This window comes from Drosophila santomea, chromosome 2R, assembly GCF_016746245.2.
Source record: "Drosophila santomea strain STO CAGO 1482 chromosome 2R, Prin_Dsan_1.1, whole genome shotgun sequence".
Taxonomy (NCBI): domain Eukaryota; kingdom Metazoa; phylum Arthropoda; class Insecta; order Diptera; family Drosophilidae; genus Drosophila; species Drosophila santomea.
This window is the reverse complement of record NC_053017.2, coordinates 7,877,863-7,904,143: the sequence shown is the minus strand read 5'-3', so window position 1 is coordinate 7,904,143 and position 26,281 is coordinate 7,877,863. Positions and strand designations below refer to the sequence as shown.

General features: G+C 42.7%; 3 protein-coding genes across 8 annotated transcripts in view; 2 read left to right on the top strand and 1 right to left on the bottom strand.

The window, feature by feature from the left end:
- Positions 1 to 26,281, bottom strand: part of LOC120446591 (protein sickie) — a 150,843-nt gene that overhangs the window by 27,799 nt on the left and 96,763 nt on the right. For 4 of the 6 annotated variants that reach the window (XM_039627615.1, XM_039627612.2, XM_039627614.1 and 1 more), the window contains 8 exons: positions 25,254 to 25,384; positions 24,303 to 24,411; positions 22,726 to 24,216; positions 5,771 to 6,342; positions 5,562 to 5,706; positions 5,189 to 5,491; positions 2,731 to 3,110; positions 2,442 to 2,593 (listed from right to left, as the gene is read on the bottom strand). In XM_039627615.1, coding sequence (XP_039483549.1) covers positions 2,442 to 2,593; positions 2,731 to 3,110; positions 5,189 to 5,491; positions 5,562 to 5,706; positions 5,771 to 6,342; positions 22,726 to 24,216; positions 24,303 to 24,411; positions 25,254 to 25,384 — 3,283 coding nt within the window. Of the gene's footprint in view, positions 1 to 2,441; positions 2,594 to 2,730; positions 3,111 to 5,053; positions 5,081 to 5,188; positions 5,492 to 5,561; positions 5,707 to 5,770; positions 6,343 to 22,725; positions 24,217 to 24,302; positions 24,412 to 25,253; positions 25,385 to 26,281 lie in introns of all 6 variants that reach the window. The other 2 variants (XM_039627613.1, XM_039627616.1) reach the window with 1 other exon arrangement.
- On the top strand, positions 17,353 to 17,921 carry LOC120446594 (protein Turandot E). Its single transcript, XM_039627625.1, has 2 exons — positions 17,353 to 17,420; positions 17,478 to 17,921. The coding sequence occupies exons 1-2, from the start codon at positions 17,353 to 17,355 to the stop codon at positions 17,833 to 17,835; spliced, it is 426 nt and encodes a 141-aa protein (XP_039483559.1). The 3' UTR covers positions 17,836 to 17,921.
- LOC120446593 (protein Turandot E-like) lies at positions 20,528 to 21,096 on the top strand. Its single transcript, XM_039627624.1, has 2 exons — positions 20,528 to 20,595; positions 20,653 to 21,096. Exons 1-2 carry the CDS (start codon positions 20,528 to 20,530, stop codon positions 21,008 to 21,010), a joined length of 426 nt encoding a protein of 141 aa, XP_039483558.1. The 3' UTR covers positions 21,011 to 21,096.

Below are 26,281 nucleotides of genomic sequence, written 5' to 3'. Positions count from 1 at the left end.
CCATTAAAAGCCCAGGCAGAAATTTAATTAACGCAGGCAACTTTGGCCAAGACAATGGCAGGGAAAGCCAAAAGAAACGACATCAAAGCCAATGGGCAATTAAAAAGTTTTTAATCCGGATTGGACGAAGAGCAGGGGACTCCTTGAATTGCGAAAGAAGTAGCAAAACTGTAGTTAAAAATCCCAGAACCACTTGAAACTGTAAGTCGTTTCTGAACTTTGCAAACGCACAAGCATGTTGGTATTTGCAAACGTAATTGAATAAGAAGAGAAACGATCATCATGTAAAGCCCTTTACAAAAATGGTCCATACATTGTATCTATATATTCACATATTACGCAGATTAAATTCAGGAAATATAGTTTTCCTGGAACGCCAAATAAATAATCGCAATTTGTCATTTTCGTATCTTAGGTGTGATCACATTGGAGGAAAGTTTGACTAGCCGCCTCGGAAGGTAGCTCAGATGTTAGCACTATGGTAAGTGTACATCTCTTGCTCAACCCACTCGCAGATAAATCATGCTGAGCCGACCCATTTTCCCGACTCTTTCCACTTTTCCCCACCCAATCACCTAATCCACTTAACCAACCAGACTCAGATCCAGACCGCATATCAGACCATATCAGCTGGGACAGATTCCAGCCGGCATAACTCCACTGCAATTATTCTCCGCTTCCACATGGTTAGCACTTTTATGGCATCTGGACAGTCGAAGGTTCTCTGCTCCGCCGACAAGTGCGAAAACTGGCCAAAGTTGAAGTCAACTTAAAGTTTCTGCCCATCAAATCGCCATCGAATCCATCAAGTCCATTGCTAGCAATTTACACGTACGCCTTGACCTTGGCCCCACACTTTCCCATAGCCACCCACTCGGAGCTGCTGGAGCTGCTGGAGCTGTGGAAAGTGTGGAAAAATAAGAGATTTATGTTGTCTGCCTGTCTGGCCCCGATAAATTTGATGGCGAAAGGTGTGGGTGGCCAAGGGGAACTGGCTATAAAATACTTTATAGCGATTTTACAATGTAGACAGGCATAAAGTGTACAATGACTGCTCCAAAGCTCTTTCCCTGACGGAATGCAATTTAAACTTTGTTTTATTTTCAAATGAAAATTGTTGGCAAGAAATTTGTAAATGAAATCAATTTCAGCCCCACATGCGCACGGAGGTTCATCAAAAAAAGTCGCCCAAAAGTAGGCAAAAGTTGCTCCCCACTCCCCACCTCTTCAAGTACTTTTGTCTGCCGCGGAAGTTTATCAGACTTTTGCGTGACTTCTGTTGACAACGCACACACACCATTTCATAGACAGTCACAGTCTCAGTCTTTAAGTCCTTTCACTTCAAGAAAACGAACATAAGAACACAACATAAATGTTTACAGCTCTTAAAAGGTGCAGTCCAAATAAATGGAGAAATTCTATATAAATATTTTGGAATTAATATGAATTAAGAAAAGTATTGGAAACTGTCATTCGTTGGTTCCCGTGTACCGAGCTTCTTAACTGGGATATGACGGGAGGCGACTTGGCGGAAAAGTTGGATGCAAGCTGACTGTTTGATAAGGGAAGCGAACGAATCTTTCAAAGCGCTCGGCTTTTGGCACTCCATTCTGGAGGAAAGCGGAAGGAAGGCGGTGAGGCAGCCAGTTGCCACATTTTTTCGGCATTGTCCCTGAGCGTAGGCCATGAAAATGCGCCAAATGTTGCAGCAGCTGCGAAACCAAATAAATTGTGGCCCAAAGTACACGGCATAACCACTTGAATTAATGGCTGGGCACAGTGCAGACGACGAGGCTAAAGCATAAAAGATGCGGTGGGCCAGATTAGGAGGAATTCTTCTTATTTTCCTAAATTATTCAGGTGACTTTTGTAACAGTGCACTGCAGTGCGAAGTGGCTTTTTGGATTCAGAGCATTATATAGCATACTTTTTGGATCTTTACGGAAATAAGTTAAGAAATATATAGGACCCTGCCTATAAGAGTGATACATGTGCAATTTAAAATTGTTAATTGGGCGGCTTGTGGACGTTAGTGGGCATGGCAACATGGCTCAACTTGCGCTGCGTCTATGTCTCTAGAATCTGTATGAGATTAATATTGAGATTAAGCTCAACCTTCTAGCTTTCAAGGAAATATGCTACTCTTTTGTGATATATTTATTGCAGTAATGATTAAGTGCCTGGTACTATTAACTTCATGTATTTCGATATTAAATAAATTTCTTATTTTATGAGTGCGTGATACTGAAGCTTTTATTTGTTATTGCAACTTGTAGAATAAAAGACAAAATGCCCTTGTGCCGTGCAAACGTTTCAAGTGATAAGGAATGACACCACACATATCTCAGGCTGTCAGTAAGTTCAGCCGAGCAGAAGAATTCGACTGCACTCACAATTCATGGGAACTTAAAGCGAATATTTGGGCATGACGAGGTACTCACATTGGTTGACAGCTGGCTGCTCAGACTGAGCACCTGATCCCGGGCATCCTGCAGCTCGCGCTTCAGCCTCCGGATTTCGTGCGCCTGCCGCTCCTCCGCGTTTCCGTATAGGGAACTGCCTCCGGACAGCAAGGAGGCGGCACTGCCGTGAACTGAAACGGAATCACAACGGCAAAGTTGCATTAAGCCTGCACTTAAACAAGCCCATTAAATATTGAGCAAAAGTTTAGCATGAGAGGGATTCCAGATATTCTGTTTAAGGCTACAATCTTTTCGAGTGTATTCTCACCTTCGTCATTCTTCTTGGGATATGTCAACCGATGCCCGACCATTGCACCAGCACCTGCCCCTCCGCCAGGACCCACGAGTCCTGCGGCTGAGGTGGCTCCATGGGTGGGCGATAGTACCGATGCGGCTGTGGCTGCGGCTGTGGTGAAGGGGCCGCGGGTGAGCGGTGTGGGCGAGGTAGGCTGGCTCCAGGCCACGCCCCCAACGCTGACGCCCATGCCGGGATTTCCCTGGGCCGCCTGCGATTGAGCAGCCATGGCAGCTGCCATTTGGGCCGTCAGCACGCCGTTGGTGCCCACGGGCAGGCAGTAGTAGGGCTCGATTTCCACCTCTCCAGCACGACTCATCATCGAGGGATACATCTTCTCGGATTTCGTCGATCTGAAATTGAATCTCATTAGTATCGAGTGGTGCTATGTGGCATTGAATGAGTGTGCGAATGAATCAAAAGCATTATAAAATGGAGCCAGGCGTGATTATTAGTATATAGTATCGGCATCCTAATAGGAAACGGCACCAAATGAAACACGCAATATAAAAATTCCTATTGTACAAAATTTAAAAAGATTTTCCTATTGTTTTATCAAAACCAAATAATTGTATTAAAACACGGTGGACACCTCTAGTCTTTCTCGATTTAGATCACTTTTGTGATGAGTAAATGTGGTCAGACAGTTGCAAATTTCCGTTGCGATTGTCAACTTTATGAGGCCCATTTTATTATGAAAACGAAAAGGCCCCCATTTCCGTTTAATTCTGTTACAAATTGGTTGCGGCCACTGTGCATTTGAATGATAAGGCTACTGGGTGGAGCCATCGTTGCGTTTAAGTCCCTAGACAAATCGTCATAGAATGCAGAGATTTCTGAAAGCTCACACAATGACCGCTCCACAAACAGAAAAGGATTCCGGAAAAGGATGGGTGCTGGTCCATCCACTTCTGTCCACTAGCGTGTCTCTGATAACTGTGACATTAATGGCATTTCGCATGCAAATCTAATATTACGTATACGTCAAGTGTGCGCCCGTCGGTGCGGGTGGGCTCAGTTGTTTGCTTTTGGTGGTAGGAGCTGTCGGTTTTCTCCGGGGCTATTTGCCACAAACTTTGGCTGTGTGAATAGCAGTGTAAAATTTGATAACAAGCCACCGAGCTGGTTTCAAGTGTCTCTACTTCCCCTGACATTTCCCATTGCATAATTGATATCGAAGCTTTAAGAGCGAAGGCACATATAATCTGGGAGAGTAGATAGGGGCAATCTAAGTGGGAATTGAAGGACTTTGAGCTGGCAAGGATCCGAAAAATGTGTAAATATTTGACCTATTTAGGTGAACAATTTAGCTTTCATCGTGACATTATTTATTGAACCATTATGCACTTAATTTACTCAAAGTCAAGCTGAACAATTTTTATATATGGTTTGTGTTTTAAACGTTATTTCAGTTTTTGCCTTTCTGGAACACATTTTAATGAAGCACTTGACCGCAGTCAAAAACTCGCTGACAAGGCAGCCAAAAAAAAAAGGAAAAGGAAGGATATCTGCATCCTTGCCAAGTCGGGGTTCGCAAACCTATTGACATGTCAAATAATAATCTGTCTATCAATAACACCTCCCAGCTAGCAGACTCTTCTTTGTTTTTTCGTTTTCCATTTTCCCTTTGGGGTTCTTATATTTTTTTTCTGAATGGTTTTCCCAGCTCGTTTTTCCAACGAGCTTTCACATTGTCTGTTGGCGACAACCTCCCCAAACGCCAAAGCATCGGAAAACTTTCCTCTTTAAATAACTGGGCAGGTCGCCCTTCTCGGTTCTTTGTCTTTAAGTGAATCCTTTAAATATGCAAAGCGACACATGGAAAAACACGCATATGTCCTGGCGACATGGAGGCTACCAGCCGAAGGTAAGTTCGCTTGGCTTTCTGGCTTAAAATAGGAATACCAAAAGTGGTTTGCATATTTAAGGGAGAAGAAAAAGTAAAATACCGCTGACAGGCAGAAAAGTGTGCTTGTATGGTAGTCGATTTTTCTATAAGGACATTCCTCCCTTTACTTGGTGTTGTGAGAAAGTCCGTCTAAACAAAAAACATAAAAACAGCAACTAAACTTGGAGCTCTGGAAATTAAAAACCCAATGGAAACCCAATAACATTATCAAAGTCTACAACGCTATGGACGTGTTTGTGGTAGGATAACTTATTTAGATAATAAGCATGCAACATGTCAAAAGCAAGTGGGTGGCAAAAAGTGTTTAAGCTTTTGCTGATTGTTTGCCGCAATAGTGAATTGCTTTCTCATGAGATGCAAAAATGTGTGCTGAAACTCTTTGGTCACCTTGGATATGTCCTTTCTTTCAAGTAGCTGTTCAAGGGTAACCAGATGTACAGAGGAGAAAGAGAAAAGTAGAGATACAGGTACATTCATGCAGCAAGGGAGTGTTTACTATCTTGACATTGGAATAAAACCAACCTTATGCTATTGCTGCGGTTCATGCGCGGACTTTGCACGTAGGGCGACTCATTGCCCGACATTTGACCCGCCATCTGACCCGGTCCTCCGGAGCGATTGTGTATCATCTTGTGACCATGACGGGTCATCGCCGGGGAGCCAATCTGCAGCTGCTCCACGGACTCGCCGTCAGACAGTCGACTGCCCGCCGTATTGCTATGCTTGAGCCACATGGCGTATGAGCTATATTCTGGCTTGACCTCGGCGTAGGTTTGCGTATCGGAGAGCGATCCGTCGTGACGAGCACCTCCTCGATTGGAGATTCTGAAAGATGGAACAATTTTAAAGCTCAATTGTACGGAAATCCTCCTATATGTTGGGATTATATTATTACCTGTGCTGAAATACGTGCAAGTCGCTGCCCGGCTTAGGTAGGCTGTGTGATCCGGTGGCTAGTCGCTCCCTAATGGACTGGCTCAATTGGGTGGCCGTTGGTCCGGTCAAGGAAAAGCTCCGGTGCTGAGTGTTCGGGGGAAGCTCTATAACAGATTACAATACATTTTAAATAAGATAAAAGGTACATGTTCATTTACGTATACTTACTGTTCATGTCATTGGGCAGGGTTTGGGTGCCGCCGGCAATCTTGCGACCGCTGGCGGTCCGCGGTACCGCCGATACATGAGCGGTACGACCGCAGGGCAGTCCATTTGCAGCTGCCGCCCCACCGGTGGCCATCATCATGGCGATGTTCTGCTGCTCGGCGGTGGAGGCGATGCTGCCGTTGGCTCGCTTTACATAGCCAAAACTGGGCGGAACCCCCTTGGTTCGCGTGGAGGAGGAGGAGGGCGATCCCTGCTTGGAGGAACTGCCACTCCCACCGCCGCCCATGCTGCGACGGGATGGCGAGGACTTCTCCGACTTCTCCACCTTCTGGCCGTTGAGCGGTTCCGGCATTTTGCTCCAATTATCGCGCCCATTCCGAGATCCTGGCCGGTGGTGGGGACTGCCATCCATTTTACTGCTGCCTGCCGAGTTATTGTTGTTGTTATTGTTGTTGTTATGGGCGTGGGCGTGGGTGGTGGTGGAGCCGCCGCTGGAGCTGGCCTGGCTGGCCGCTGAGCTGCCGTTCGCGGCGGTTCCAATGCTGTCCAAGGAGCCGCGACTATTGCGAATACTGAAAGGATGACCAAACAACGGAATGTTTTATTATATAAAAATAGATATATAATAATTTACTCATAAGTATGTAACCATTAGTATATGACAGATAATTGCCTAGCCGCTTTTTAAAAGGAAAAGGCTTAAAATAAATCTGTTAAGGATGGCAACTAAGTATATTTCGCCAAGAATTTATTTTTTAATTTATGCGAGACAGGCCTTAAAATTGATTTTATATACCTAGATAAGTACTATAAAATACATTTTTATAATGTACACATCAAAATTCCATTCAAGAGTTAAATTGCCAAACAATGGCCAAATCAGCGGGCAAACAAACGCCATTCAAACGACGGAAAGTCAAGCCATCCAACTGAGACAAAGGCGGACAAACGACCTTAACCAGAGGAGCTGGCAGACAATCCGCAAATATAATTGCCAAGTGGCTAGCGAAAGAGGTGTTCGGGCGGGCCGAGAAAGGGGCGTCCCAAGGAATGGCTACATTTTTCAATTAAAATGACAAAGGATATTCCGGCTGGGCGCAGAGCGTGAGTGCCTTTTAGTCAAGACACAGCCGGAAAATTGCATGTCTAATCCAAGCTGGATCGCAATGGGGAGGTATCATCTCTGCTTGGCTGCCATATATCAAAACTAATTGGGCGTGTCCGTGATCCAATAAATAATGTTGTTTATTTATGTGGAAAGTCACTTTCTGCTGCCGAAAATTTCAGCACAAAATTTATAGAACGTAGTAGCAATACAGAAATATATCCTGTATAAAATAAATAATCCTATTTCCGATTTTGGGAACTTAAAAAGAATTTAAATACGACCACGGTCACTGGCAAAATATATCAGAACAAATAACATTCTCAAAAAGTTTCATAAAATAATTACAAAAAGGATAATTATTTTATACGTGATAAATTCTCTTTTACTGTTTCATTCTCTTTTGATAAAATAATAAAGATAAATTGGTTTTAATCCATTTCAGGCTCTAATCTTCTCTTGCTATGGAATAGACCAAAAATCCTGCCACAATGCAAAACGGAATGGTAAAATAAAATTGCGGAGATAAAATATCGCAAAGCTTCTGCTGGCATCAAACCAAATTATAACAATTTAAAGCATCACCAATCAAATGGAGTTCATGGCACAACAAAGGGAAAAGCTGGCCAATAAATTAACTAATTGGAGTTGCGTTTCACAGCGGTTTCCAGGGCGACTAATGTGCTGAAATCCTGAATAGTACGCTATGATTTGGGGCTCCGTAAAGTGGAGCACAGCCGAAGGACGAGGAAAACAGCTGTCTGGGTCGTAAAACCCAACTACACCCCAGCAAGCAATTAGAGTTCAGCTCGACCCGAACTGCAGGGGAAAAAACTACATTCTCCCTGAAACTGAGACGTCCATTTGGATCCGAGGGTTGGGTTCCGCTCGTCATACCCTCGAAGAATGCGTGACTGTCTCTTGTGCGAGTGAGGGACTCTTGTGGGGTGGGTGTGGGCGGAAAATGCCAGTGAAAGTGGCATCAGAAGTGACACATAAAGCTCATAAATTGTCGCGCACTCAATATGCATGAAAGGGGAGGAGTGGCGAGCTGGGGAACGTAGGTACGTATCTGGAAGCAAAAATCAATAGCGATTGCCATATCACTGTGCAGGTGGTCAAATGACCCCCGATGCCTCCTGAACGGCAAGTGGGTGAAATCGATGGGAATATCAGTCGGCATGGGTGGGCGAATATGAGCGCAGCCCTTAAATTCAATTATAGTTAACTTAAACGCTGGCGTACATCAATTGATTGAAACCAGTTGCGACTCGCCGTATCCGTTGAACACATCTTCGGCCAAAGCTTTGTTTATGTAGTTTATTTATTAACATATTGTGTTTTTCTTTTAGTAGCAATACAATGATTATTTATCGTTCTTTTGGACTGTGTGTGCTCGTTGAATGTATTTATTTTGTGGGACTTAGTATGCGAATTCAGTGTGAACTGCAAACTCTTTTCAGCTTCAGTGCAGTGGAAAAAGGCAAGCAAATGAAGCGTAGCAACAGAATCCTTGCAATGGAGGCATTTTTCTTCCCTTTTCAGCCTCAAGCTTCTGCAAAAAATTGCGCATAAATTTTTTGCGGGCAATCAAAAAAAAGAAATGGAAACTGGCACACACCCATTCTGAACAGACTCACAAGCAGGGAATTCGAAAGGAGCAACGGAAAGCGGATTTATAGCCATAATTCGAAATGGAACGAAGAAAAGGACAGCTAAGAGCCGAACTCTTAGTACCCTTGCAGAGCACTTGTTTTATTCGTTTTATTCGTCTTGTTTTATTCAATAAAAATAAATAAAAATATTAAAAAGGGGTGTTATAATAGCGGGTCTTACATTACTTTTACTCAGCACCCTTCTTTTGTATTGTGTTGCCAGGAACTGACGTACGATTTTCTATTTATTTTAGGCATTATTCTATTCCTTTTATTTTGGTACGTTGTGCTTTTCAACGTATTCAACATGGCTAACAAGTGTAATTACTCAAGAACTATCAGATTACTAGTAAGTGCGTAATATGCGTCATTTGCAGTGGATACGAATCAATACCAAGGAATGCCTATTGGAATTATAGCGAATTTAATATTGGATTTTGATAAAATCTACATTGCTTCTAACGTCCATAAACAATCGCTATAATTCTTTACTGCCATTCTTTAATGTTTAAAATAAAAGGCTCGCCGTTCATTGTGCTTGGGGGTGGCAAGGACCTCGCCTCCTAAATGGAATCCTGGCATTTCAGAGCTCCGTCCTGCCGTTGTGTGCACTTTGTATCGATGTCAGTGCGCGGACTTTAGTTTTGGGAGCACATGCGGCATACACGTAGAACGTGTTGCCAAAAAATAAATGCCTCCCCAGGCGAGAGTGCAAAAATGAAATTCCATGCATGTCTGCAGCGAACTTCCCAGTTCCATGGCTCCCACCATTTTGGCCATTTTAGTCCGCTGGAGTTTCCTAATTTCGTGCACAAAATGTAATTTGCATGGGAGCCGAGCCCAGTGGCAGGAGCACAACAACCAGGGCGGAAAGACAAAGTGAAAAGCCATAAACAAGCGGTCCTCATTGCGCTTTAGAGTGTCGGTCTGTTTAAATTCCGGACTGTGTTCGAATATTTTTTAATTTAGTCGCGCTAATTTATTCCCTGACCAAAAGCACGTGTTCAATTTAAATGAAAAGGTCTCTGGCGGCCATGTTTTCAGAAGGGGATTGCTTTTCGAGGTGGCAACACATTGGCGTAATTGCCGCTTTTAATTGACAGTTGGCTCTGAAACCCGCCGAACGGGCATGGGCTTTTACGTAGATAATTAGGCGTGGAATTCAGGTCCTTGACAAAAATTAGTGACCCTAATTCACCCAGGCTCTTGTGTATGTGCCAAAGTGACTAATGGAGGTCGTGGACAGGACTTGAGGAAAGGCAAAGAAAGGTAATGGTAATGACTCCAAAGAGGGAAAGGTGGTTGGGTGGATGGCATTAGAATCACCATAGTTCTGCTTATTGTAATTCTGGGATGTAGAAAAATCACCGAATTAGAAGAAAATCCCTCTCTTTCAGCTCATTCTATGCTTAGCTTTCTGCGAAAATATATAATTCTCGTGTAAGCCATATAAAATGGGATGTACTATTGGTATCCTGCAATCCTTTTCACTTATTACAGCTGTCAGCAAAGCAAGAAGCGTTGGCGACAAAGTATACCGACTTATCAGCCCAGGAAATAGCAAACAATGCTACAGTGTCCTTCGGATCCCTTTTCCCCTCCCTTTCCCTTTCCCCTTCCCCGAACACGATAACGTTCTGTGAATGGAATTCTGACAGCCTTACGGGCGTTGCGAGCGCATTAATAAAAGTGTCGAACATGCAGGCCGGAATGTGGGTGGCTCCCACGATCCGAGATGAGTTGGCACGCAACCTTCAACCGAGCTCCATCCTCCCTCCTGGTTTCTATTCCGCGATGTCCTTGCAAATGGCGGCGAACAAGGCGAAAAGGCGCCTAAAAGCAGGCAGCACTCGAAACAAGGCAAAGAGCGGCGACTGTGTCAAGGATATAATGGAGGATTTGAGTAGCAAAGAGGGATCCTTTTTACCAGACCTTCTTTTTGTGCTCTATGATTGTTATACACATATTTATACAAATTAATACAATATTTCATTTGGGGATATAATTATTGTTAAACAGATAACTTAAAGCAAATATTTCCTTTTCATTCTCAATTCATTTCCATCTAGGTTTAATCTTTTCAGGTACCATTATCCCACTGAAGCCATCTGACTCGCAACTACTAGGTATCAAAAAGAATTGCACAGTCGTACGAGCAGACCCACATCAATTATGCAACCGACAGGGAGTATTTCCCCAAAGCAATTGTTTGCCTTTTGCGATACTCGACCGACTGTGTGGGCCATAAATTATGGCAGCCAGGAAAATGGGTCCAGTTGGTAAGACGAAAAGCGGCCTTCCAGTGAGTTAAAACATTGTATGGGGCACCACTCAAAGGCGAAACTTTTTCGACAAGTTTTTGCGAAACAAAAATTCTTGCCCGGCTATTTTGGACTTCAGAGGGCTCCTCGGATAAAAGCGTCAAACGAATGCAGATTAAATTAAGCACAAAACTTTGTTAATATGCTAAGCCAAAACATAATACTTCAGTTTGGTCCAATTGCTAAGATTAGTCCTGTCTGAAAAATTGGGTTGCACATTTTAATTAAGAAAACTGCAAATTACAGACAAACAACAGACAGAGCTAAACGCTCAGAGGAGCAGGATAAAAACCGGATATGAGAGTTATAAAGCATCAAACAAGTTGACTTTAACAATTGAGAAGGAAGGAAGATAAATGAAACATATAAAGTACTAGACATGGGGTTCTTTTGGACAGACGAGCTTTAATGACAGGACATCTGCTGCTGTATTGAGTTCCCAGTTTCAGTTAAAACTAAAGCTACTTTGGGTTGGCCTTTTCAAGCATGTTATAATTAAAGAACTTAATGGGCTTTCCACTTTCTTACCCCTATTTTCACCTGGCAGAACTACTTCGGTTGCTCATTAATAAACTCATTTGGTAAGTTAGTTAGTTTGCTTACGCCGCTTGTCAGTTTACTTTGGGGTCCTTCAGTCAGAGGACACGCAAAAGACAAGCCCTCTTCGATCGCCCAGCACAACGCCAAGTAATTTGTTGTTGCTAATCACATTGTGCCATCGATTTGCCATACAAAGGACACACCTCCCGGCTGCTCACCATATCTGACTTGCCAGGACTATGTGTGAGCCAGGATAAGCAGCAGGATAAGTGGTATATCGCAAGGTATATTGCGATTTTCCCTATGGCCCTAAATCATGCAAAGTGGGTTTGCGTTGCGGTATTGTTTTTGGTTCGCCACTTGACAGTTTCCACTGCGGCAAACTTCTGCCGTTTTTAGGCCAACCCGTTTATGGCCCCGTTTGGGTCGTCCTGTCTTGCCTCGTCCTGTTACCGGGTTCCCGGATTCCCGGGTTTCCAAGTCCTTCCTCCGCTTGCTCTCCCTTGCCGCAATAGTGTGAATCTCTTTCTGTGCTGGCCGACATAAAAGTTTTATATATGCCAGGCCGGCATTTGAGGCGTTTTTATTAGCCTCTGACTGTCTTACATAAATTTAACATTAAATTAAGTGCCATTTCACCTTGCTGGGGGGTTGGAATGCCGGGAACACAAAACTAAAGGAAACGTTTTCCGCAGTTCATTGCTCTTACATTGAACATTGAAACAGGGGAAGTTTATCAGATTGTTTGAAGAACAGATTCGAATTAAGGAACTCAGAATACTTCTTGTCCAAAAATATAAATAATCTTTTGTTTCAATGACTTATGACATCAATTTAATGGATTGTAATCAACAAGTGTTTATGGCATAATTTGGAAACCACACATCAAATCAAGAGAATGCATTTAAAATTAACAACGTTTGTAGAATTATCCAGAATAGTATTTGGTAGCCGGAAGCAACCTTCCTGTTCAGCTTTTCAACTGGATCGGGACTGAAACCTCATGGCTTAACCAGCTTAACCCTGTGCGGTTGCTGGTGGTTCTTCAGACCCCAGCCAGGCGTGACTCGAAAGCCGCTTAGCTCATTTTAAATTCCAGCTAAGCCCGAGCACAGAAACTATTAGGGAAAGCCACTTGCGGGGGTTGAGAGGTGAAAAAACAGGTCCTTCGAAGGATACACACTGCCTGTTGCTTATGGTGTTGTCCTTTTTTGAAAGGTGGCCCCCAGTGGTTCCCTTTTAAGATTTATGGGCGCTTTCAACTAGTTGGAATGTACATAAATGAAAGAAGGTCTGCTATTTGAAGTAATTGTTGAAATTGATGGACAGTTGATAGACAGAGCGAGTAAATTGATTAGGGTGACATGTGGGAAAATGCGAGCGGGTCTGGCTTCCATGTTTGTTTACCTTTGACAGGGAGCCCTCTTTGTGACCTTCTTTGCATACAACTTGGCCAAACAGGAGGACAAACACCAGAGCAAACACACCAGGACCGAGTAAACAAAGGCCGGAGTTCGAATGGAAGTCAAAGTCGGTCCGAGGGTTTAATGCCCCGGGGCAGTCATTGACACCCGCTGCTCCTTCATTTGCTGGCGAAGGTGGGATCCCGATTGGAACGGAGTAATTTAACAAATTTACCTTTATCTGATGTCGGCAAATATTGGAGAAGTTTTCACTCCACGAACATTGTTATCCGCACGCTGAAAAGTATGCAAGTTAGGGTTACTCATGGGAATTCGTTTTGTTTCCCAGCACTCGTATATAAACCACACTTCACTTGTCATTTGAATATATTCATTTCGAGCAAAATATTTCGTTTACACTTTTTAAAAAGCTCTATAACCTGATACTTTTTGTAGAGAGTCACTTAGGCTGTTAGGAGAGGAAAATCCTAATTTATGAGAGCACAAGTCACTTCAAAAATCTTAACCAACGTATTTATTAAATCATTTTATTTTACAACTTTCCACATGTTTACTGAATTTTAAATATTTTTATGAACGCGCTGTTTCCATCCGCTGGTGCCGCAGCATTTTCATGTGGCAACCGCAAAGACCGAGTGTTCAAATGCGTTTCTGGGGTTGCTCTCCGTTGGGCCGTGGAAAACCCAAGTTCGAAAGGCAGGGAAATTTCGAAAAGCCATTTCAAGAGCGACCCAAAGAGAGCCGCTGGGGCTAAGAGAACTCTGGCGTTTCTGCGTTGAAAGTAAAAGGTTTTGTGACATGCAACGCCAGGCGAATTTAAGACACCTGCCCACCTGCCCACCCGAGCACCACGCCATCTGGGTATGGCCATACCTGTCTGTTTGCAACTCTGGAGTTTCGCATTTTTGGCTTTGGGCGTATTTTTTGGTCCGCGCTCTGCTGGCCACGCACTTGTTAAATAGTTAAGCAGCCCGGAGCATGATAATTTGCCAAAACAGCAAAAAAAGGAATTGGATGTGGCAGTGGGTTGGAAAGTTTGGCGAAAAGGAAGTTCTCGCAAAGTTTGTAAGATTTGTAATTTATGGGCTGTCTTACCATAAAGAAAAAGAACTTGCTAATTTAAACTCTGCGCTTATAATATTCAGGGGATTTTACAATAAACTTTGTTATTAACAAACACTTTTCTATATTCAACACAAAGGGATTAATTGCAAGTTTTCAGAAACTTGTTTGTGTTTTCCAAATATCAAAATATGTTTACAGCTACCAAAACACTTATAAAGCTGTCATATTTTTTACTCTTAGAACGACAGTAATTCGGGCTTATGGTTTCTTGTACGTGCATATAAAAAGTGGACTTATGTTTTCCTTTTTCTTATATGTAATTCTGCGCTTTTGCTCTCTTTCGGCCAAGTCCTGAGTCCTGGGTCCTAAGTTCCGCCATATGATGTGAATCATGGCCAGGAGCAGAGCAAGGGAATCTTGCGACTGCCAAGTGGGTTGGTGGTGCGGTGGTGCGTTGGTGGTTCTCTCGCAGAGTTCCACCCACTCTCGGGCAAACTGTCTCTGCCAAAGCAACAAATGTCTTTCAGTCACATTTCGGTGGAGAGAGCCACATACAGCTGTTGGCCCGAACTTAAGAGAAAAGCCCAGTTCGAAACTAAGTTCGCTCTTTTCCTGAAGCCAACAACCGAAACTTGTTTCGCACTGTTTGGGCGTTTGTCAGCCCGGCTTAAACGCCAGAAATAATTGAGCCAAGGGCGGGCTGGTTGTGCTGTTGCAATGCACCAATAACCAAAAAAAACGAAAAAAAACTGCAAAATGTTCAGAAGTGTTTGGTGAGTGAAAAGCGAAACTTGATTGGCTGGCAAGTTGACGATGGAAATTCATTAATTGACAGCGATATCCAAGCACCAAGCACCATGTGCACACACAGAACATTTTATGGCATTTCATTATTTTGCCGCAGCTCATTAATCTTGTGGAACGGAAAACAGTGATTTCGTTGTACAATTGGCTCTTCAATTGAAATTGATAAATTAGGGAATTTCGAATATCGAACAATAATGATGAGCAGATGTATAACGTAAAAATATTAATAATATAAACAAATTAATATTGCACACTTCAATGGCTTCTAAACACTGGGCACTTTCATTTGGGTTATTTGCGATTATCATCTCTCTGCTTTCCCAGACAATCAAATAGTCACAGCCGCTTGCTACTCTTCTCCAAGTCATAATTAAAAAGGCGCGATGCTGGCCAAAAATATAGCTGAGAATAATAGCTTGGAGCCGTGGCCAAGTTATTGCAAAGCAATTAAGTCAAGCTGTTGGCCAAGTCCAAGCCACAATAGATACGTACACACACACTAACGGGTTTGATTGGGGCATGTGGAAAGGTCAGTTATGGCTTAAAGGCTTACGATTGCTGGCCACACGCCTTGAGTTGCTTTTAATTGTGCAGTTTTTATTGTGCCGTGGGTGAGTTCGAATGAAAGAAGTTGGCTTTTGAGCCACAGCGCCTGCAGTTTTACCTATTTGATTTTCTGGCATACGGAAAACGGCAACTGGTTTTTGATTCGCCAAGCCCGACAAATGTTGCAATTGTTTTGCAGAGCAATTTGTTGAATTGCGTTTTGCATAATGTCAAATGAAACCCCTACTCATTGTCTCTTCCAAAAAATACATTCATGCGATTTTTTAATAAAATTATTTAATTTAATTACGCAGTCAACTTGTATCACCCAATAACGCTTGATTTCTGCAAGGTAGCAACAGCTCATAGCCGCATAAACTTTGAAGAACATTTTTAATCCCAATATGAATTTTCAATAAATGTCTTATCTTGAGTTGCCATCCCGATGCCAAAGGATATCTCGCGTTGCCATACTGATTTCTAGGACGTCGACAACTGAGAACATTGGTTTGAGTACAAGATATGCTTAATCATTTCCTAAACCATGTAGAATGTAGATCTCCGAAGAATATTATGTATGAGCGAAATGTAGAAAATAATTAATACGTAGAAAAAAATGAGTTCCTTTTATAAAAAATTAAAAATCATTTCCACTTTGTTGTCCGAATATACTAGCCCAAATACAAAATATATAGACTTTAAGTTCATAGTACTTTGATTTTCCCTTACGCTTCTTTGACGAATGAAGAATACATTTCGAGAATTTAATTTTATAGTCAGCAGCTACTCTTGCTTAATAGTTTAAGCCGCATTATTTCATAATATGATCGTAATAATTATCTAACAAGAGAGAACGCTATAGTCGAGTTCCCCGACTATCTGATACCCGTTACTCAGCTATTCGAAGTGCGAAGGAGAGTCTTCAGCACATACAGTTTTTGGCGGTTTTGTGGGCGTTAGATTGGGCGTGGCAAAAAGTTTTTTGGCAAATCGATAGAAATTTACAAGACTAATACAAAAATGAAAAAATATCAAAACATTTTTCAAAAGTGTGGGCGTGGCAGCTTTGGGCGGTTTGTGGGCGTTAGAGAGGGCGTGGCAAAAAGTTTTTTGGCAAATCGATAGAAATTTACAAGACTAATACAAAAATGAAAAAATATCAAAACATTTTTCAAAAGTGTGGGCGTGGCAGCTTTGGGCGGTTTGTGGGCGTTAGAGAGGGCGTGGCAAAAAGTTTTTTGGCAAATCGATAGAAATTTACAAGACTAATACAAAAATGAAAAAATATCAAAACATTTTTCAAAAGTGTGGGCGTGGCAGCTTTGGGCGGTTTGTGGGCGTTAGAGAGGGCGTGGCAAAAAGTTTTTTGGCAAATCGTTAGAAATTTACAAGACTAATACAAAAATGAAAAAATATCAAAACATTTTTCAAAAGTGTGGGCGTGGCAGCTTTGGGCAATTTGTGGGCGTTAGAGAGGGCGTGGCAAAAAGTTTTTTGGCAAATCGTTAGAAATTTACAAGACTAATACAAAAATGAAAAAATATCGAAACATTTTTCAAAAGTGTGGACGTGGCAGTTTTGGGCGGTTTGTGGGCGTTAGAGTGGGCGTGGCAACATGAATCGACAAACTTGCGCTGCGTCTATGTCCCTGGAGTCTGTTTGCTTAATCTCAACTTTCTAGCTTTTGTAGTTCCTGAGATCTCGACGTTCATACGGACGGACAGACGGACAGACGGACATGGCCAAATCGACTCGGCTACTGATCCTGATCAAGAATATATATACTTTATATGGTCGGAAACGCTTCCTTCTGCCTGTTACATACTTTTCAACGAATCTAGTATACCCTTTTACTCTACGAGTAACAGGTATAATAACTTTCTGGTTTTCAAGAAAGTGGTAAAAGATCACTTCTTAAAAAGTTCATAAATATATATACATATTTCCAATGGCGCCTTTTCTTAGAATGTTTCAATAAATATGTTAAATTTCCTTATCACGCAGATTTTTTACCCTGAGAACGAATTCGGAGAAATACTCTATAATAAATAAGTGATAAGAAAGCGGTGCAGTACGCTTGCAAACCGCATATAAAGCGGAGAGATTGAGACTGCAACTTATGAGTTACAATCAAACCGTACACAGCGCTACATCAATATTGAAGATGAATTCCGCACTGCAAATTAGGTGAGCAATACTCAAGTGGGATCCAAATCCAGCCGGCTTAATATTAAATATTTTCAGCTGCCTTCTCCTCGTTCTTGGCTGCCTTTTGGGCTCAGGACACGCTCAAAGTGAAGCCGAGTTCGCGGCCAAGTCCCGAGAAATAATCCAGATTTTCGGCAATCCCTCCGTCGATAAATACACGAAGGTCCGCAATTTGCCCGCGCTGGTTGCCTTTTACGAGAAATACTCCAGCCGCCTACGACTGACAGCTCAGGAGAAGAAGGGTATCGATAATGCTATAAGGCAGTATCGGGCACAACAAAACCAGAAAGTTGACGGAGTATCTGCACAGGGAGGACCGCTGTCTTACATCTTAGGGAAAATTATTAAAGTCATTATAAAGGTCGTTGAAAAAGATCACAAGGATAAGCTGTAAACTTAAAATTCGTTCACCAATTGTCAAGATGTTTTAATTGTAAACCTATCTGCTTGAGTAATAGTCTACTTTTCAACAAATGAATAGAAACACATTTGTTGGACCGTTCTTAATAAAATTGGTTAAACAAAAAACTTTTATAAAAATGAATTATTTAAAGGAAGCGTCTTTAAATGCATGAGATTTTATCTTGAAGTGGTAAACAAAAACTAATAATAGCTCTTCGAGTAAGGGTAAATAGACAATTCATCATCCGTTTGTAGATTCTTTCAATTTAGAATATTTGTTAAGAAATATATTTGAATTTTAAAATAAATTTAACATAAATGTTTCCCCTTCTGAAGTCTACCTCAACATTAAAAATGAAAAGTTTCAAAGCAAACGTAAACCGTTTTGGAAATAGACTCGAGCGGGTATCAATGTATTGTCGATTGTCGAGTCGCCTGCCATTGACAATTTGTAAATGACATTTGACATAACGCAGCACGATTTCCGGCACGGATTCTGGCAGTTGACGTCGAGTGCATAATGTCAAATGCAAACCTTACTCATCGTCTATTCCAAACAATACATTTATGCCATTTTTTAATTAAAATATTTAATAAAGCTTGATTTCTGCAAGGTAGCAACAGCTTATAGCCACATAAACTGCGAAGAACATTTTTAATCCCAATATGAATTTTCAATAAATATCTTATCTCGAGTTGCCATCCGGAATCTTAAGGATATCTCGTGTTGCCATCCTGATTTCTAGGATGTCGACAACTGAGAACATTGGTTTGAGTACAAGATATCCTTAGTCATTTCCTAAGCCACGTAGAATGTAGATATCCGAAGAATATTATGTATTAGCGAAATGTAAAACATAATTGAGATGTAGAACAAAAAAGGACTTCTTTTTATAAAAAATTAAAAATCAGTTCCACTTTGTTGTATGAATATACTAGCCTAAATACAAAAGATATAGACATTTAAATACTTTAAGAGCATAATACTTTTATTTTTGCCTGACGCTACAAGAATTGTATACGACTTCAATAAATATGTACAACGCATCCATAATGCGTCACATGAGCATTAACGCAAAAGGACGTTCAAACAAATTGAATACCCCAAAAATGTTCGGTTCATTTAACACACTCGACACTCGGGGGTCAACTAAAACCGGAAAAAAGTGGATGAGAAAAAATGGAGCCCAAAAAAGGTTAATCAAATCGAGGCTGTTGAGGGTCAGTGGACAGCAGACAGGTGGAAATGTCCGGTCAGGAAACATTTTTAGCCCACGCTGCCTGGTTCACTGGGTCTGAGGATTGCATTAATAAAAACAATTTCCAGGCATTATAATGTGGAGAGTGCGATTCCCAAGATGCGAAATTTTTATTTAATTTATTTTCATAGAAAGATATCCATGTGGGTGAAATATCTTTGGGCAAATTCGAAATTATCCTCTTGAAGCTCACATTTAGTAAGTATTTCCCGTTCGAAAAATGCAATAAAAGTTCATTTTCACTTACCGAGTCCGGTAAAAGTGCAAGAATAGAACGCTCGCACCATAAATCAATTGCGTTGAAAAATGCTTTATTAAATAAAAGGAGGTAGCTGGGATTTCCGATGGCCAGCGCCGAGCCACCGAGGATACCGCCATATGTGCGTCGAGTTGGGGAACCCCTGTCCCTAACTCCCTCCCAACAAACATCCTGTCTGGCTTGCACCTAACTGTCTGCTTCCGTTGCCACAGTTTACCCCTTTTCCCTGCGTTGGCCACCCAGATATCCATATCCATGCAGAAATATGTTTGCGCCCTGCTGCATTTTGATTTACTTTCATGGCTAGACAACGCATGCTGAGGCGTCATAAGACCGGCTCACTTGTTGGGCTTCGGAAATTATGTCCTGCAGGTGTCTGCGCCGCAACTGATTGGCTCCTGCCCCCAAGGACTCGCCGAGACCACAGGACCTGTGGCTCCACCCCTGACGATAATGCGACAGGTTGCCACTGAGCGACGTGCATTAAAATTCAATTACAACATATTTTCCAACTGCACTACGTGACCGGGCTTAGAGTCAAGGGCCCAGGGTCACTTTCTATTTGTGCTGGCAAGGCGCTGGGTAGTAGAATTACTGAACTTTGCGACAGCTGTTCCTATTTACAAGAGCTCAGTTCGTTCCGGCAGTGGCACTGCATTAATTTCAGAGATCAAACGCGCTGACAGAACCGCAGGCTAATGAAAATGTGAAAAGCCTCTGACAGCCCCACTTTCATTTAAATTCCCATTCGCAGACCGAAAGCGCTTTTTAATAAAATGCGGCGATGTGTGGGCAAAACTCCATTCCGACAAGTTCTTTGACGAATGAAGAATACATTTCGAGAATTTTATTTTATTGTTAGTAGCTACTCTTGCTTTATATTTTAAGCCGCAATATTTCATAATATGAACCTAATAATTATCTTTTAACTTTCTTGTTTTCAAGAAAGTGGTAAAAGGTCACTTCTTAAAAGATAATAAATATATAAATTTCCAATAGCGCCTTTTCTTAGAATGTTTCAATAAATATGTTGGACTTGCTTATTTCGCAGAATTGATACTCTGTGAACGAATTCGGAGAAATACCCTATAATAAATAAGTGATAAGAAAGCGGTGCAGTACGCTTGCAAACCGCATATAAAGCGGGGAGCTTGAGACTGCAACTTATGAGTTACAATCAAACCGTACACAGCGCTACATCAATATTGAAGATGAATTCCGCACTGCAAATTAGGTGAGCAATACTCAAGTGGGATCCAAGTCCAGCCGGCTTAATATTAAATATTTTCAGCTGCCTTCTCCTCGTTCTTGGCTGCCTTTTGGGCTCAGGACACGCTCAAAGTGAAGCCGAGTTCGCGGCCAAGTCCCGAGAAATAATCCAGATTTTCGGCAATCCCGCCGTCGATAAATACACGAAGGTCCGCAATTTGCCCGCGCTGGTTGCCTTTTACGAGAAATACTCCAGCCGCCTACGACTGACAGCTCAGGAGAAGAAGGGTATCGATAATGCTATAAGGCAGTATCGGGCACAACAAAACCAGAAAGTTGACGGAGTATCTGCACAGGGAGGACCGCTGTCTTACATCTTAGGGAAAATTATTAAAGTCATTATAAAGGTCGTTGAAAAAGATCACAAGGATAAGCTGTAAACTTAAAATTCGTTCACCAATTGTCAAGATGTTTTAATTGTAAACCTATCTGCTTGAGTAATAGTCTACTTTTCAACAAATGAATAGAAACACATTTGTTGGACCGTTCTTAATAAAATTGGTTAAACAAAAAACTTTTATAAAAATGAATTATTTAAAGGAAGCGTCTTTAAATGCATGAGATTTTATCTTGAAGTGGTAAACAGAAACTTATAACAATAGTTCTTCTAAAGGTATATAGACAATACATCCATCCGTTAAAAATACGTTTCTAGCTTCTTTCAATTTAGAATATTTGCTTAGAAATATATTTGAATTTTAAAATAAATTTAACATAAATGTTTCCCCAACTGAAGTCTACCTCAACATTAAAAATGAAGAGGTTCAAAGCAAACTTTAACCTTTTTTGGAAAATAGACTCGAGCAGGTGGATGGGTATCAATGGGGATTTCAGTTGTCGTTTGCCGAGTTGCCTGCCATTGACAATTTGTAAATGACATTTGACATACCGCAGCACGATTTCTGGCAGTTGACGTCAAGTGGATTTCATGCAAATTGGCAAATTTTAGCTGGATCGGAGCTGGCCTTTGTAAAGTGGATACCCTTGTGTATCCTGCAGGAAGTTGTTGAGGTAGTCAAGTGGCTGCCAATGCAATTAACAGCTTCACGTGCTGATGAGAGGTGCTCAACTGAGTCTCAGTACTATATGTTAAAAGTGTGAAACAAAAAGTGCGGCCAATTGTGCGTGGCGCTCGCATTGAATGGAGCCAGCTGAGTGAAATGACACCAAAGCCCATCCAAAGTGCACCGAAGCCTGAACTCAAAGAAGCGCCAGAACCGGCAATTCTTCCATTTAAATTTCGCTTTTTGGCAGCACCGGGCGACAAAAGAAGACGCCACATTTACAAGACACAAAGGCAGGGTTCATCTTCTTGGAAACAGCCAGCCATACCAGGCTATAATCGAAGAACGGCATTTTTGGGTTGACTCATTGGTGTCAGCGGAGGCAACACTGCCTTAAGAAGCAAATTTCGGATGACTCATGGCAACAGGCGAGAAAGTAAGTGCTCACCTTAGGAACCACATTGCCAATCACGGCTCATTATAATGAATTGTCATCCCAAGTAAGAAGATGGCTGGTTGTCGTCCCAAATTAGCAGAAGATGTTCCACGCATTTGATTGGAGGAAATCAAGATATCCCACAGGCAATTTATGTTCTGTTGCTTTGTAATTCGTAACATAATAATGTGTATAACATGTTCATGGAACAGTTGATCATACGACGGGAGGAGCAAAGACAACAAACTATTTGAATTACAATATTACTTTAAAAGGTATAGGGATATAAAGATTTTAGGTACTGTTACATACGACGACAAAGAGGTTTGATACACTTTTGTGTGTTTGTATAATTCCGAGAATGGTTACTTCTTGTTAATTATTTTTTTTAATATATTAAGAATTAATTCTTGAAATTTCTTATCTCGCCGCATTACATTGTTCAGGCAGTATTGATAGCTTGAGAACGGATTCAGAGAATAACCCAATAAGACTCGCATCCGAGAACGATAAGAAGGCGTTGCAGTACGCAAAAAGTTCTCTTATTTATGCAGCCCATCAGTTTCATTTGAACAGTGCACAACATCACATCCATGTTGATTTAAATTGTCCTTCAATTTAAACTAAATGAACAAAATGTAAGTGTGGAACTTACCGCTCTTCAATGGTGGTAGGCAGTTGTGTTCGGGCCCGCATCATGCTAAGGAAGTGCTTTCCGGGTGAGATGCCTCCTGCGGAGGAGCTGGGCCCATTGAGACCGCTGCTGCCCTCTGAAAGGTACCCATTGTCGATGTCGTGGAATCGCGATCCCCCCGGCGAGCTGCCCACTCGCAGAGCATCGCCATCGCTGCAGTAGCCCTGGCCAATGTCGGATTCACAAAAGTCCAGGTAGGATTGATGTGGGTGGTGGCCACCGCGAGCGCCCCTCGTCGGCAGGGTCACGTGCGAGTTGTAGCCCCTGAGGAGAGGTCTCATGGGCAGGATGGAACTTCCAGTGGCTGGTGGTGGTGGTGGGGGCAACTGCTCCTCCTTGGACTCGTAGATCGTGCCCACAATCTTGGAGGGTATCGTGTGGAACTTGTTTGGCGAGGCGGTGGGTGTGTTGGGTGCCGAGTTGACCAGCGGCCTCGGCAGTCCCTGTCGCTGGTGGTGCGGTGGAGAGGAGAGTATATGTGGTCCTGCGTTGTACTCCAATTTCCTGGGAGCACTCAGGGCGGACTTTGGCGGCGGAAGGCGACTGTTGCCGTAAATACCCGAGCTGTGCTGCGGAGTACTGGGCTCACTCAGAAAGCCATGCGATGATATGTGGCTCGTTGGCTGACTATTCGCATAGTAGGGAGGTGGTGGCGTCTGATTCTGATGGATATGTGCATGTGTGCTGATGGCTGGCTCAGCCGGCGGTGCCTGGGATATGTTCGAGGATATGTCACTGATTTCGCGTTTGAGCAGCTGCTGGTTCTGCTGAGATTCTGGGGCCGGAGGGTGGCCAGCACCACCACCCAAGGAGGGCAACTTGCTGGTGCCCTTGATGGCGGCAATAGGCTTGGGCAATCCCCCGCCACTGGGACTCTGGAGGAGTTGGGGCGCCTTCAAGGAGCTCTTCGAATCCGACTTCGAGTGCAGCGAGGACTTCGAGGACGTCTTGGGTGTGTTCTTCTCCACACCACCGACTCCGCGGACCAAAGAGGACTTGCCAGTTCTGCCCATTGTGGAGCTGCGTGACTCATTGCCCGATTCCTCCTTGTTCAATGACCTCGCTGGACTCTTCTCCTTTTTGTCCAGCTTGGTTGCCTTGTTGGCCTGGTCCTTCTTCTGCTGGGCGGCCAGCAGCTTGGATTGCTTCGTCTTGGGCTGCGGCTTCTGGGAACTCACGCTAATACTGGGTGGCTTCAGCTGAGATCCGTGACCATCATTCAAACTCAGGCTGGAATCAGAGCGCTCTGAGCGCGCGGAACTGAAGCCCGATGAGGAGGATGTCCTCTTTGACTGGATCTGCGTTTTGCTGGCTACTGAGGCGGCATTCACCGCATTTTGTTGCTTCTCCTTGTTGAACAGCTTCAGCTTGTCCAGCATCGAGTGCTTCTGGGGAGCGGTCTGCGGACTGCTCGGCGAGGGAATGCCGCTCTTAACGCTCGGGGGTCGGAGGCTGAAATTAGATATATTATTTAAAAATTACACATGAATGTGTAAGCATTTCGGGAGATATACATGAAGACTTCAGTAGAATCTTACCTGTTATTGTTGCCGCTCTTGAGGCTCTGGATTGTGTGGTTGCTGGTGGGCGGACTGTTTGGACGGCTGGTATTGAAATCACTGCCGCTCTTTCCCAGGCCCGGTATTGCTGAAAACAAGAGCGATATCAAGGGTTACAGAATGCTTTAAGGAACTGCAACCCACTCGACTTTACGATTACCGGCGTCTCCTTAACAGAAACAGAAAGAGTCAGAGGCTATAAATTAATGCAAAGGGCAATGCGGACGTTAAAGTTAATTAATTGCCTTGCGTGAGGCTGATAACAGATTGGGAGGAGTCTGAGCTGCGAGATTTATGATTGCCCAGAGACCAGTCGAATATTGGGAATATAAATCATGATGGAGAGTGAAACTGTTCTATAAAATGCCCACGGCCGTGATTCAAGCAGAATCACAATTTGTGTCAAAAATGCATGTCGAACGGGAAATTGTGGTTGATGAGCTAGTTCTCACCTTTCATTTGATTGCTAATATAATATTTCTACGCTCTTTCTTGGGTGTTTGTGTCGCTTAACCTGACACCAAGAAGTTCGTAAATTTGTGTCTCTGAATTTGTCGAATTTTAAATTACTCTCCAGCCTCCTAATAAAATGAAGAATTCAGTTACCTAGTCCACAAATCAACGTCACCTTTCAGGCATGCGATATTCTAACCCCAAACGGATCCCCAGGGATCTGATCCCCTCCAATACCAAAATCTCGGTCACAGGCCCACACATAAAACGCATTTGAAAAGGGCTAAGTGCAGTCGCTGTTTTCCAGCTACGGTGGTTGTTTCCCGACCCCCGAACTCCGACCCCCGAGACCGAAATTTGTTTATTCCCGGTAAACAATGGGGAGGTCCCTCACCTCCCTTCAACAACGCATCAGGGGTGGTTGAGGGCTTACGGCATTTTTTAATACACTTTCCCAAACCATAGATGAGTACTCACATGGCGTGTGATTCGGTGTGGGTGGCAGTGGACGCACTTTATCCGGCGGACAGCGCCGTTGGACCATCACGGTGGCGGGCAGTGGAATGGCAGTGCCGCCATTGACCTTTGCGTAGGCGGGAGCAATTTGTCTGCAATCGAGGAGAAATACATATAGATATTAAAGTGACAGGAATAATTCATGGATTCACAGAGAATTACAATTATGTTTTTTAAAAATAATCTTTTATGGTTTTAATGGCCGTCGCCCACGCCTCTAGTCCCCGCTAAATATTTATTGGCAGTCTGCAATCACAGATTTGCGTGGACTGCGGTATCAGTATCTGTAAGATACTTTTGAATTAATTTCATGCTCACAAATTAACGAACGTATGGCTTGTGGTTGCCGCCAAGCCCCTTGGTGCAATAAAAAATAAGAAGAGAAAACAACATCGACTTTAAGACCTGGCAGTGCAGTAAATTTTTTATGTTCGTGATCATAAATTTGCATATCTTGTTGTTAGTCAACTGCAAAGTACTTTTGTTTGCGGACATGTAAAGAACGTAGTTACATGAGTAGTCTCTTTGATTGTTCTATAATTGTTCCTGAATAGCAAATGTAATTATATTCCGGGCGTATATCTGGCTTCCATGGTCATTCAATGTCTCCTTGGACAAGTATAAATTTGCTTAAATGAATAATCGTGAAAGAAAAGCTTGAAACTTCTTATAGTAAAGCTCCTCCATAATTTAAACAGAAAAACAAAACAGTTTTGCAGAGCTTTCCATTCTAGTCTGCGCAATTAGTCATAAGACTGATTAAGAAGGCAAATTAAGAGGAAAGTAAAGAAACGTATAAAAATACAAAACGCACTAACTTTTAATAAGTCGCGCACATAAACTTCTGGACGGGATGCCAAGCCAAGTGGCAGACAATGATACAAATGTATCTTATGGCTGCCGCCACACAATTGTTGTTGGCCATTAATAAGTCAGCCAGAAAAAGGCGGAGAACTGGTAGCAATTGTATTAAATGAATAAAAAGCAGA

Excerpts from the sequence above, each read along its gene's own strand:
- LOC120446594 (XM_039627625.1), top strand. The coding sequence starts at position 17,353 with ATGAGTTACAATCAAACCGTACACAGCGCTACATCAATATTGAAGATG. Across the intron at positions 17,421-17,477 it reads AATTCCGCACTGCAAATTAG|CTGCCTTCTCCTCGTTCTTG; the intron begins GTGAGCAATACT and ends AAATATTTTCAG.
- LOC120446593 (XM_039627624.1), top strand. The coding sequence starts at position 20,528 with ATGAGTTACAATCAAACCGTACACAGCGCTACATCAATATTGAAGATG. Across the intron at positions 20,596-20,652 it reads AATTCCGCACTGCAAATTAG|CTGCCTTCTCCTCGTTCTTG; the intron begins GTGAGCAATACT and ends AAATATTTTCAG.